The sequence below is a fragment of the Protopterus annectens genome, chromosome 6.part0 (genome assembly GCF_019279795.1).
Source record: "Protopterus annectens isolate FY-2018-M chromosome 6.part0, PAN1.0, whole genome shotgun sequence".
NCBI lineage: Eukaryota > Metazoa > Chordata > Ceratodontiformes > Protopteridae > Protopterus > Protopterus annectens.
This window is the reverse complement of record NC_056737.1, coordinates 177,569,200-177,583,080: the sequence shown is the minus strand read 5'-3', so window position 1 is coordinate 177,583,080 and position 13,881 is coordinate 177,569,200. Positions and strand designations below refer to the sequence as shown.

Below are 13,881 nucleotides of genomic sequence, written 5' to 3'. Positions count from 1 at the left end.
AGCTGGAAAACCATGCAACAGTAGCAGGGGAGAAGTTAAGGTTGGTTAGTTTGTGCAGAAGGAGAGGGTGAGAGATGGTGTCAAAAGCTTTAGAGAGCTCTAAGAATAGGCAGGAGACAAGTTTGTTGTTATCTCTGGCAAGGGCTATAGTATTAAGGAATGATAGTAGGGCAGTAGTAGTACTATGCTTTGGTATAAAGCCATGTTGAGTAGGTGTAAAAAGATTTCCAGAGTAGGGAGTGCATAACTTGTTTATGTATGCATTTTTCTAGAACTTTAGAGAGAGGAGAGAGGATGTCAGTTGGTCTAAAATTAGTGATGTCTGAGGAGTTACCTCCTTTATGTATTGGTAGAGTGAAGAATTGTTTCCATATGGAAGGGGCTTTGGACTCTGAAATGGAGCGGTTGATTAAGACAGATACAGGGAGAGCAAGAGAGTCAGCAGCTAACTGAAGGAAAAGGGAAAGAATTTTGTCGGTAGAAGCTGAGCAAGGTTTGTGTTTAGAGAGTAGAGATTTGATGTAGCTAGTGGGTACAGGTTTGAGGGAAAAATAATTTGATGAGAGTGTAGTAGGATTTGATACAGAGTGGTTATATTATTAAAGGTACATGAACTGGCACTGAGGTTAAATAGTGTGGATGTAGAGTCAATGAAATATGTGTTGAAGGTGGAGGCAGTATCTTTGGGAGTGTTATCAGGGCAAGGATTGGAGGAGCAGGGACCACCAGGTTGTAGTATGTGGTTTAAGGAGTTCCAAAATTTTTGGGAGTTAGATTTCAAGGCTGAGGGTGGATTATAATAGAAGTCTCTTTTATCTTTATTAATACGCTTTTTGGTCTGATTTCCAAGTTCTTTGTATTTTAGCAAGTCTGCAGGGAGGTTTATTTTGGTCCGTGTTTCCCAAGCTCTGTCTCTATTTTTCATTAAGATGAGGGTGGAATTTGACAGCCATGGACATATATTAGATTTAATACGGACTATGCGAAGTGGGGCAACTGAGTCAAGAATACTGAGAAAGGGGAGTTGGGTAAGGAAATTCCAGTTAACTTTAGAGAGAAGAGATTTTAAAGGTGTCTGGGTGGAAGTTAGTAAGCTTGCGGCATGTGGTATATCTATGCTGTTCAGTAAAGTGAAGGATATATCCAAGTACTTTTACTGGGGAGTGATCACTTAATGTGCTGGGAAGGGTTTCAGGATTGTGATATTTAGAGGGATGAGAGACTAGAATCCAGTTGGTAAGGGTGCTGTGTGCATGAGAGTTGCTGGTATGGGTGGCATCAGTGATATGTTGAGTAAAACCGTACACGTTGATGTGTAAGAAAGAATTTGGGGTACAGAGAGTTAACCAATTAATATTAACATCACCAAGAATAATGGTTCATTAGGAATATGTTGAGAGAAGTATGAGAGAATGTTTTCCAGAAGGGATAAGTTATCCTCTGGGGGAATGCAGATTGCTACTACTGTGATGGTGGTATGGGTGTTAAGTACAAGGTTGACTGTTAGTATTAGAGCTGCCATTTACATCTATGCATGTGCTAGTCCATCATAGGGTATACTGTCAAACAATTTAGCTACATGAAAGTAAGCTGCATTGACCAATAAACCTTCATCCAGGGTAGCAGTCACACCGCTGAAGAAATATAGACGGTTGAGCATACAAGAGCTACCTTCATAAAACATAGTAAGTTAGTTCATGGAAAAGATTTCCCACATCTGCCTGAAAAAAGTTTTACGATGACTCTCTATCAGCTTGCAGAACAAGTTAGTGGGGCAGATTAGTATTTAATTCTTTGGGCTGTAGAAGGACCTCCCTTATAGATTAGGACTACAACTGTCTGCATCCAGACATAGGTGGATGTTAGTATTTTTTAATGTGCTATAAAGAATGTATGCTAGGACGTACACTAGGTTTTCTATGGTCGGTAACCAGAGATGTACACTAGTTTGTTTTTGACTACTTGTATTAGGATTCCTGGTCTCTCATGTTGTCCTATGGAACTTGTATTTCTGATCTTACTCGTAGTAGAGGTGACAATTTTGGATGTAATTTTGGTGAGAATGTCTTTTAGGGAGGAAGAGCAGATGGGGTTCCTCCTTTGATGCCTGACATTTTCACTAGTTTGTGTGCTAGTGTGTTAGCTATATCTGTTGTCTTTGTTATGAAGCTGCCACTGTGTTATAGCACACTATATTCTTATGCCTTCACCTTCATTTTTGAATGTGGCTCTACAAGGCCTTATAATTATCACCCATAACAACAGCAATACCTTCAACTAAAACTTCACTTATTTTGTTTTAGTGATTATTTTTATACTGTAAAACAGCCTTACTGCTTTGGATTCAGGAAAGTTTGAAGGCATTTTGCGGGCAGAGATGTAAAAACACTTTAAGGAACTGAAGGAACTGGTTGACCAACCAGTTACTAACCACACTTCTGCCCTACACAAGGTCACAATGAGCAGACATACCAAGGTTATGCCCACTGAATATGTAACAACTACAACATAAATCTTGTAAGTGCCAGAGGTAAGTAAGTAAGCAAGAATAACCTGCCTGCTAACTGACTAAGACAGCAAAGGACTTCTGTCTGCTCAAATGATGGACCTCTTCTGTACAACAGAATAAGTTTGATGACTGGAAATTTTTTTTGTTGGAATCAAATACTGCTATACTCCAGCAAGTAGGACCAAGGGATTTAAACCAGAAACAATAACATGAGGTGATGGATTCTTCTACTGCTAGGGCAATGAGAAACTAAGACCAACCCCTTTTCATCCAAAAAGGGCATTGAAAGGAGCTTTGGACTTTCTTATACCATTTTTTTAAGATTAGGCTAGTAATCAAAGTGAACATTGGGAAGGTATGGAGGGAAGGTATGGAGGAATCATCCATACCATGAGAAAGACAATGCATTCACCACTGGATTCCACTTGTCTTGCTGCATTGAGAAGAAGAGTGGAAAGGCTGCATTTTCTCATGTGGTAAACAGGTCAAGTCTCTGGGATGCTCCACTCATAGAAGACTCTCAAAGCATCAGTGTTATGAGCAGATGATGACAACAAAGAAATGTAATTTTTTCAAAAGTTTTATAAAGCAGTATTTATGACTCTTGATAGTAAAATACTAGAGATATGTCACCAAACAATGCTCTACATAATCTATAAATGCGCAAGCAGGTTTTTGTTTGAATTTTAATTTTACAAAACCATCCTTTCAAGGGTGAACATTTCAGACTCTGACACACTTTTCGGTGACCTGAAGGTACTTAGTAGCATATTTCATGTCCTATGTTGCCCTTGGGCTTCTTTAAATTGTATAAAAATGCAATGTTGTAATATTACTTATGTGGAGTATTACATGCAGTGACCACACAATGCACTGTTTAGACTTACCACATCTCTGTTATCTGTATCAGAGGGACTCGACTCTGAAGGGGACTTTTCCTTTTCACTCTGTTCTCCATAAAACAGTGATGTCAAGCTGCATGATGCCCAAGAAAGAAAAAAAAAAGTAATGTTCCATATGCAAAACTATACCAATCAAAACAATGAAGAAAATGCAATCCTATACACACTACTGCCAACAGCACAATGAAGAATTTTTTTAAAATAAAAAAGTATTCCGTATTTAATAACTTCAGATAACTGCAAGGTAACTAATCAAATAATCCACATCAATGTGTACAGATTCCACAGTAGTAAATGCCTGAGGATAGCTCTTAACCAAAGTGGCTCTCTTTCTCCAAGATGACTGCAGAATTCTTAGAATAAGGATATTAAGAAAAGCAAAGGGCTTAGTCCTGACTTCCAGTCACTGTCTTGGTGGAGTCTGCATGCTGTTTCCATGTCTATGGGCTTTCCTCTGCGCAATACAGACTCACTCATTCTCCTAAAAACATGTTGGTTGGTTGCACTAAATTGTCCATATATACTACATTTACCTCTGTATTGTGGCCTGGTTTTGATTAAAAAGGGTTTGAGAAGGACTGGTTCACTTACCCATTTTAATGCTAAAGACACAAGTAATTTTTATACATTAAAGTACTTACGTTGCATGTACAGCCTTCAGGTAATTTGTGGTTTGGTTAAGCCCCACTACGCTTGCCCTCACTACGCTCGGGCTCGCTCTGTGCCCCACCATGCCCCCAAATCGCACCCACCCCCAGTACTGCTAAATTTATATTTATATAACCACTCCCCTCTTTTACGACCAATCAACTACAACCACCCAATTAATAGCACTCCCCTACCTGCCACAAACTTCCTAATCTTCTTAATATATTACTGCTTAAATACTTTACCACCATGTCTCAGCTATTTGCAACGTTATCACCAAAACCAAAGCTATTACTTTCTCACCTACCTTTACTGCTCATTTCATATCTACTCACCATCAATGAAAATCAACATTACCAATGATTCTACTACCCAAAGACCCAAACTACCACCCCAATAGTATCAAACATGGAAAACTTCACAATTCCCCTCACAACTAAAATTTTAACCCCTAAAAACTACCAACTTATTAGATCCAGATATATCAGCCCCAAAAACAAACATTATAAAAAGCTGATAATTAAAATCCTAAAACTCATAGCTTACAACACAACCTCAGAATGGATGGAGACATCCACCCTAACCCCGGCCCATCCTCACCTGCTGACTTTAGCTCCCGAACTACTAATTCCCCTAACATAATGCCTTCAAATAGAGCCCCAAATTCATTTCTGGTCTGCCACTTAAATATTAGAAGCATAAATAATAAGGTCCATAACCTGCATGCCCTTTTGGCAGTTCACTCCCCTGATATATTATGTCTAACAGAAACTTGGCTAAAACTGGCAACTACAGATAATGAGGTATTACCACCAGGATACAACATACTCAGATTAGACTGGCATATTAGAAGAGGTGGTGTGGTAGCTATACTTTATAAAACTACACTGAATGTTACTAAGGACTCCTTATAACCATCCCAGGTTAATAATGCAGAAATTCTTATAACCAAACTGCAAATTAACAAAAACAAATGTATAAACATAATCTGTGGCTACATTCCCCCAGGTAATAACACAAACACACTAGAAGACATCCTCCATTAGTTATCCAGTACCTATCCACAAGAAACCATTGTTTTCGGGGACTTCCTCTCCTACAACCCATGTAAACCTACACGGGTTTACACAGATCATATCCTCCCTCACCAGAATTGGCAAACCCAATTACAAAGAAAGTATCCTAGACTGGATACTTATCAATAACCATCCCCATGTGTACAAAAGACCTACGTGACCACTTTCTTACCTACATAATTAAGTACAAGGCTAACTCCCACTAGCCCATCTACAAAACTATAAGAAATAATAGGAACTTTAACCTCACCAACTTTCAATATGAACTCAAATTATATAATTGGTCAGTCCTAAAACTCCACTTTAATCTGCTCAGCCACCTCCCAGACAAAACTAATGACATTGCCCCAGAATATATTTAACACTGTTGAAAATTGGCTCTCTAATCATCATCTGATCTCAAACCCTAACAAAACAAAGCTGCTACTCCCCCCCACACACACACACTTGTAGGTCCTCATCACTATTGTTTACCATTAAATCTAATAATGGCACCATTATCTCCCCAGAAGCCCAAACTAAACTCTTAGGTGTTATAGTAGATAATAAAGTACAGTTTTGTACCTACCATAAATGTAGATGTCCGAACTGGATAGCATCTGCAGTCATAACAAGTGGGTTGTCCTGTATTTTCCTCAGTGTTTCTTGCCCCAGATGCCAGTAGCCCTCTTGCAGGCTAAAATTTGGATAGATGCCAATGTTTCCAAATAGATAGAGGTAAACACAACAATAAGCATGTATGTACATATATACAAACAAATACACCATAAAGACTCCCCCAACAGCTAGCTATTAGGAGGGTAAACACCCTAGAGTACCACAGAGTGACTGCAGATGCTATCCAGTTCAGACATCTACATTTATGGTAGGTACAAAACTGTACTATGTCCTTCATGGATGCATCTGCAGTCATAACAAGTGGGTAGAATACCATAGCCAACTAGGGAGGAGGATAAAAGTAGATTATGGTGTGTTTAGGATCCTGCAGTACAGCAGTGGCAAACCCTGCTCGGGATCTGGAATATAGAGGCAAATTATAATGCTTGGCAAATGTATGCACGGAGGTCCAAGTAAATAATGTCTTTAAGAAGGCTGTGGTAGTGGCTGTTGCCCTTGTAGAATGAGGTCTTATGTTCTGTGGAATTGGTTTTCCATGGAAGGAGTAACAGTATCGTATGCAATTTCCTATCCATTTGGAGATTGTCTGTTTGGAAATAGCTTTTCCTTCCCTTCCTGTTGCATAGGCTACAAAAGTTGGTCAGTCTTCTGCTATTTTTTGTTCTGTCCAAGTAGATCCAAGGTATGCAGTATTCTTTCCCTCTGTTTTGTGGGTTGGGAAAGAAGGTAGGTAGGTGGATTGCCTGGTTTAAAGACACTCTGGATACCACCTTGGGCATAAATGTAGGATTAGTCCTCATGGACACTCTATCTTGGTGGAAGATTAGGAAGGGTTGCACTGCCATTAAGGCCTGTAGTTCTGAAACCCTCCTTGCTGAAGTAATTGCCAGTAGGAAAGCAGTTTTCCATGACAGGTGTTGTAGGTCTGCAGTTGCTGCTGGTTCAAAGGGTGATAGTGTCAACTTTTCTAGCACAAAGTTTAAATGCCAAATGACAAACCTTTTCCATTTTCCAGCATAGTTCCTTCTTGTTGAAAGTCTGCGTGCTTCAAGAATAATGTCTTTAACTCTTTGGGAAAGTTCTGGATTAGCGGCTGCTATGTGGTGTACCATGCAGTCAGTTGCAAAGGTTGTAGGTTCGGGTGTATGAGGCTGTAGTTGTTCTGAGTTAACATCAAAGGCATCAGGGTATTGGCCACATATTGTTCCGAGACATGCTCTTCAGTAGTGGGTACCAGTGTTGTCTTGGCCAGTTTGGAGCTATCAGGATTATCCTTGGACGCTCTTCCTTGATTTTAGTAGTACCTTGTGTATCAAGGGAAGAGGTGGGAATGCATATGCTGTTAGGCCTTTCCAGTTGAAGGAGAGTGAGTCCACTTTCCATGCTAGTGGGTGGAATGTCCTTGTGCAGAATTTTTGAGCTGGTGATTGAGAGGTGATGTAGGTCTATCTGTGGCATTCCCCATTTCTTTGAGATGGTCTTGAAGATGTGGTGCAGCTTCCATTCGTGGGCATCGTGGTTCTGCTTAATATGTCTGCTAGAGTATTGTCTTTCCCGGTACAAATATTGCCTGTAACTGAATGTTGTAGCCGAGTGCCAGGGTCCACAGCTCCAAGGTCATTCTGCATAGGGGTATGAATGAGTGCCTCCTGTTTGTTGATGTACCACATGACTGTGGTGTTGTCTGTCCTTATCATCAACTGGCTCTTTGAGAAATGGTTTGAACTTTTGGATTGCCAGTTTTACTGCCAGCATTTCTTTTATTGATGTGAGGTGAAGTTGATCCTGTGTCCACAATCCTTGCACGCATTTGTCCAGCATGTGTGCCCCCATCCTAGGTCTGAAGCTGGCTTGGTTGACATCTGCGAAAGGGTAGGCCTGGGTTTGACTGGCATGCCTGAGCCCACCATAGGAACTCCTGTTTTAAGCATGGAATTAGTGGGATTTCTGTTTCTAGGCTGTGTCTGTGTTGGGACCATAAATTCTTTAGGTACCATTGTAGTTTCCTCATATGTAGTCTGGCAAATGGGACCAAGATTATGCATGATGCCATGAAGCCCAAAGCCTGCAGAACTTTTCTTGCTGTTAACTTGTTCAGTTTTGTTAGTGCCAAGAAGTAAAGAGGAAGTTCTTTTGTTTTTCTGTAGTCAGGAATGCCATTTGTTGTACTGTGTCCACCCAAGAATGTCCTTGTTTGGGATGGTATCAGCCTTGACTTTGTAGGTTGACTGTGTATCCCAGTCCTGTAGCAAGTGAATGACCCTTTGTAAATCTGTTGTCAGCTTGCTTTTGTTGTCCCTTGTAGCAGGCAGTCGTCCAGGTATGGGTAAATTTGAATTCCTGTAGTCTGCAATGGCGATTACTGATGCCAGGCATTTTGTGAATACTCAGTAGATAAGCCAAAGGGCAATGCTGAGAATTGATAGTGCTCTGATCCTGCAAGAAATCTGAGGTATCTTCTGCAGATTGGTCGAATGGGGTGCAGGTATGCCTCCTTGAGATCTAGAGTTACCAGCCAAGACTCCTTGCCCAGCATGGGAAGAAGTTGCTGTAGGGTCAGCATTTTGAATTTTGGGACAATGATGTAAGTATTTAAGGTGGACAGGTCGAGAATTGGTCTCCAACTTTTTTCCTTTCTTGGAACTAGGAATAGTCTGGAATAGAACCCCTTTCCTTGTTCTGCTGTTGGCACTCTTTCCACAGCTCATGTTTGCTAACTCCATTATCTGGCGAGCCTCTGTTTTTGATTTGGAGGTAGATTTGGCATTCCCCTTTTACTGGTAAAGTGTGGAAGTGAAACCGTAACCTTGATCTATGGTTTGTAAAATCCACTTGTCTTTTGTTATGTAGTGCCAGTTCTTTGAAAATAAGGTTAACTTTCCGCCTAGAGGAGCTGCTATTTGTTCCCTGGTAGGCGGATTTAGGATTAAGTCACTGTGGTTGTGCTGATGTAGTGGCAGTGGCTGTGTCTGTGCCTCTGTTGTTACCTTGCCACTGTCGTCCTCTGTAGGCACCTCCTCTGGATTGGTTTCTGCCTCTGGAACGTCTATTCCTGGCCCTTTGAAATCTTGTGGAGTCAGGAAAGCAGCAATCTTTGCCAGGCCAGTTCCTGCTAAACCTTGGGGTTGAACCTGCAGGAAATCTTTAACAGTTTGTACAGATTTTGCCTTTTCTTCCATTTTCTTCATAACCTGCTGGGCAGGTGTACCAAACAAACTTGTCTTGTCCATAGGAGCATCCAGCAACTTAGCTTTAACATGATCCGGTAAAGCTTGTTCCTTTAGCCATGCATGCCTTCTTATCACTGTGCCTGTCATGGCTGATCTAAATGAAGCCTCCAGTGCATCATAGCCACATTTTAAGGAATGGTTGCTAACCTGTTGTATGTTATTTACCATCTCTAATACATATTTCTTATCAAGAGATTCATCAGTGGTTAGTTTTTAGTTAACTGATCAAGCATAAACTCTTGGTATTGTATCATGTGAAACTGACAGTTTAAAGCTCTAGCTGAGAGAGTAGCTGAAGTGTAGACCTTTTACCCCATCTGTCTAATGACCTTGCTTCCCTTTCAGAAGGAATAGGGTTTTTAGCTGTGGCTACTGCCTTGGGACCCTGGGATATAGTTTCTGGGTCTGCAAGGGGCCTTGTAAAGGTGGTGATGAGTATCTGGCACCCTGTAAAATCTGTCTGGTTTGGCAGGGGCTGGGGTAAAGAATCTGGAGCGGAGCAAACATCATTGAAAGCATCATCCACCACAGAGAGAACAGGAGGTATTGCTAAGGGCCTGTGCTGTGGAGGTGCAGAAAGGTCCTAAGTCTTTTCTGGAGTCTGAAAAATCCTGTTGCTGCCATTGGAACTGTTCTCGCATGGCATGCAAGGTTTCCCAAAGGAGAATTCTTCTGGTGGGGAAGCAGCTGGAATGGATTCTTCAGCATCAGAATCTTCAAAATTGGAGAAGGGAGCCTCTGGCTGGTCAGTTATGTCTGATTCATCAGCAGAATCATCAGAAGACACTGGCTCAGGGCTCTGCCCTAGGTCTCTTCTCTGGGGGCTGAGAGGCCCTGTCTGGGTGAGATTGAGATCCTCTAATTAAAGAAATTAAATCTTCTGCCAAAGTAAGCATTTGAGAACTAGAAGAGGGCCTGGATGTGGGGGTTTAACAGGCCCTGTTTTAGTAGTCTTGGCTGCTTTAGCGCCTTAATGGACATGGCTGCTGGAGGCCTAGCAGCTGCTGGGGTAGAGACATCCAAGGGATGGTGTCTGATAAGTCAACCACCGTAGTGGGTAAAGATTCTGAGGTCGATTCAAGAGTTGCCGGGCCTCAGTTGTAAGAATAGTTTCAGCTGTACTTTGATCAGTTTTCTCGGTTTGTGTCGGTCTTCTTTTTGGTAGATTGGGTAGTCGGAGGATCCGACGCATAATATACGCAAAACAGAGCCAAAACTGTTCTGCGAACAGGCTGCTACCCGCGGGCTGGGCCTAAACAAGGCAGACAGTAAGAGTGGAAATCTTTATGAGGTATTTGTTTCACAGGTTAAACAATTGTTAACTTTTTCTGACATCGGCTGAGGCAAGAAAGAGTCCGGCAAGAAAGACTGAGGAAAATGGCGCCGGCTGATGCTTTCGACCAGAGATGACGCCGGGTGGAGTGCGACATCGGACCCGGACTTTGGAATCCGGCCGACTGCAGTGCTGCCTGACGACAGGACAACCCACTTGTTATGACTGCAGATGCATCCATGAAGGACATCCTTACATTTGATATGCATGTCAACCAAACTATCAAAACTATTAATAAAAAACATGGCTCCCTTTATAAGATTAAACTTTTCCTTACTCCACTTGCTAGAACTGCTATTGCCCATTCCCATCTACACTCTACCCTTCTCTATGCCTCCCCTTTATTCACCAATCTGAACAAATCTAACTTAGCTGTTATAACCACATTGCTGGATTTGCACACAGGCATGGCATTTAGGACACACCACTGTCATAACCTAAATCTTCTAGGGTGGCTTGAATTACCTAGCCTACTTCAATACAACAAGTGTATAGTGGCATATAAAGTACTCAACCAATATGAAAATACGCCTGCACTTAAAAACATCATTAGCCCCTACAGTAACCTCAGGCCACTTCACTCATCTAACAGACTGCTGGTTCAAACATTCAAAACCAATAACTCAACTGGGGACTCCCTGTTTGCCAACTCTGTCGGCAAAACTTGAAACTCCCTTCCTGCCGACATTATTCTAGTATCCTCACTAACTCAATTAAAAAAAAAAGTCTCAGACAACATTTTAAGACACACTGGTTATGTCCTTGTTTTAATCCTGACTAGCTCCTTTCTATAATTGTGTGCCAAACAGTACTTTATACTACATACAAGCTGTGACATAATTATTAGTTTAGATACTTATATAAGTTTAATAATGATCGAATGTATAACTTACTTGACTGAAAAGAGTCTGTAAACTGTTTCCAACATGTATTGATATTATGATTTTTCCTGTATTACTTTTTCTGTATGTTGTGTTTGGAGCTTTTCTCCCTGGGCCTCCGCTGAAAATGGACATGTATCCAGTCAGACTATCTCAGTCAACAAATGTAAAATAAATAAAATAAATTTAACAAATAAAAAATTCACATCTGACTTCATGTGGAAGATCCTGTCCCTGTAATACCCTTAACACAATAAAGCTACTACCATTATGACATACTAATGTCCCATCGGACTCACTGTCCTATTGCTGTTTCAGCTAGCAGCTGCTTTCTGGTAGTCACTCATAAATTCATTACTTTTACTTTTTCATCTTCAGCTGTATTTTCCTGACATGGCTAGTAATCACTTTTTCTAGGCTGATATGAGCTGCTTATAGTGTTACTCTTCTCTTTTTCTGCCACTCTTCCCTCAAAATTCACCTGCTACTCTAGGATCCCTGGCTAGACACAACTTCTGTATACTTTCCCTGTGGTATTACTCAAGTAATTACCACACAGCACTGTGTTATATCTCAAGTAATTACCACACAGCAGCGCGGTACATCTCAAGTAATTACCACACAGCACTGTGTTATATCTCAAGTAATTACCACACAGCAGCGCGGTATATCTCAAGTAATTACCACACAGTGATGCAGTATATCTCAATTAATTACCAAACAGCAGTGCGGTATATCTCAAGTAATTACCACACAGCAGTGCGGTATATCTCAAGTAATTACCACACAGCAGTGCGGTATATCTCAAGTAATTACCACACAGCAGAGGGGTTAGAAGAGGTGCACCCAGTTGTACCTGCCCTTGGAATCCCCACACCTGTTCACCGCAGGAATTAATTTCCTTTATAGTCCTTTTAAAGTCACCTCTCCTCTGTTATTTCCTGTTATCCACAACTACCCCTGCTACTTTCCTTTAAGTATTTCTGTGCTAGATTAATTTACTTCAGAGCAGTACACTTTACTAGACTTTCAGCAATGCCGGTATCAGCGTTCCAACACTACCATCAGCCTTAATACCCCAGAAGCACTCTTCTACCAGGAATCTAAACAAAAAACACTGTGGCATTCTCATCATCATGAAAGTTATTAAAATAGTTAATGCAAATGTATTTCATAAAAGAAACAAATGCATAACCTAAACATAGCTGAAGTCATATATTCCTGGCTCAAACATGGTGGAGTACTTCAATTTAGAGGTAGTACAAAGCTTATTAAAGTCAGTGGCCAAACATGGTCCAAGCAGCTTGCTTGTGAATACCAAACAAGTGAGTCACTTAAAATCAGAACGGACCTTGTGTACCAGCCTCCTACTACATCACAGACTACTACTCAAATGAAGTCATCAATTTCCTCATAAAATACCTACAACATTAAAGTAGAATGGTAGAATACTTATAAAAGACTCCACCCTTCAATGTGGAGAAAATTCTACTTTTCTACCTTACTCTACCATACGTGCACACAGCTTTGGCTAGGTAGTTACCGAAACAAACTGACCTAATCCTGATTGTGGTAAGTACTCTATGCTAGACCAGCTCTGTACAAACAACTCCTCTAAATGCCAAATGCCTGATGTTGATGGTCCCCTTTCACTTACTACTAGGCTGTCACTTCACTGTGCACTGTTAAACAGCATCATACCCAGGACAGATTAATGCTGTGTAAAGGTGTGTCAGGACATTGAAACTTGGTTCTGGTGTGACCTGGCTTATACTGACAGGTCACGCATCACATCCTGAAGTAACACAATGCAATGGTACAACACATCAAGAATATTAAAATAGAATATTATGCTATCCCCTGAAGGAAAAGTCTTACTCTGTAAATAAATGTGAAAAGTAATCTGGTAGGTGGGATCACTTACAATCTAAAGAAAGTTTTGTCTCCTGCAAAGCAGTACATGTGCACAAGTGAAACTGATAACCATGAAAAATAGCATTCATATGCAGCCACTGTAAAAAACAAAAAAAAAGTTATATATTCACCACAGAATTACATGTGTGTTGTCTATTTTCATTCTTCTTCAACGGATGGGTCTCAGATCTGACTCGGTCGCTTATACCAGATCCTCGGAGCCAAACTCTCAAGCTCCTCCCTTTACCCATAATGCCCCACCCACCTAACACACCTTAGATCGAGTTTGCTGCCCATAGGAGATAGTGGATTATACCTTAAGAGAACTCAAGAAGGTTTAGAATTAGAAAAACAGCTGCAGCTCAAACAAGGAACAACAGTTCCCAAACTGAAAACGTTAGACCTAACCAGGAGTAAAGGAAAGGTGAGTAGGAGAGTGGGAAGTTGAAGAAGAAGAATGAAAATGGCCAATACAGATATAATATTATGATGAGTACAAAACTTTTTTTATCTGATGTTATTTTCATTCATTCCTCAACTGATGGGACAGACTCCCCAGCTAGATGAACCTTGGGTGGTCCTCATGGAAGGATATTTCATAGTACTGCGGAGCCAAAAACAGCTCTGTTCCTAGAGACCAAATCCAATTTGTAATAAGCAACAAAGGTATGAGCATTTACCAAGTGGCAGCTGCACAAATGTCATCTATAGAAGCTCTTGACCAAAAGGCTGAGGATGCAGCCATAGACCTTGTTTAATGCGCTCTAGGA

General features: G+C 40.9%; 1 protein-coding gene across 1 annotated transcript in view; it reads right to left on the bottom strand.

Moving 5' to 3' along the window:
• Positions 1-13,881, bottom strand: part of TMEM63C (transmembrane protein 63C) — a 2,716,247-nt gene that overhangs the window by 1,068,281 nt on the left and 1,634,085 nt on the right. Inside the window, exon 7 of the mRNA XM_044073895.1 lies at positions 3,397-3,484. Within this exon, the coding sequence (XP_043929830.1) occupies positions 3,397-3,484 (88 nt within the window). The remainder of the gene's footprint in view (positions 1-3,396; positions 3,485-13,881) is intronic.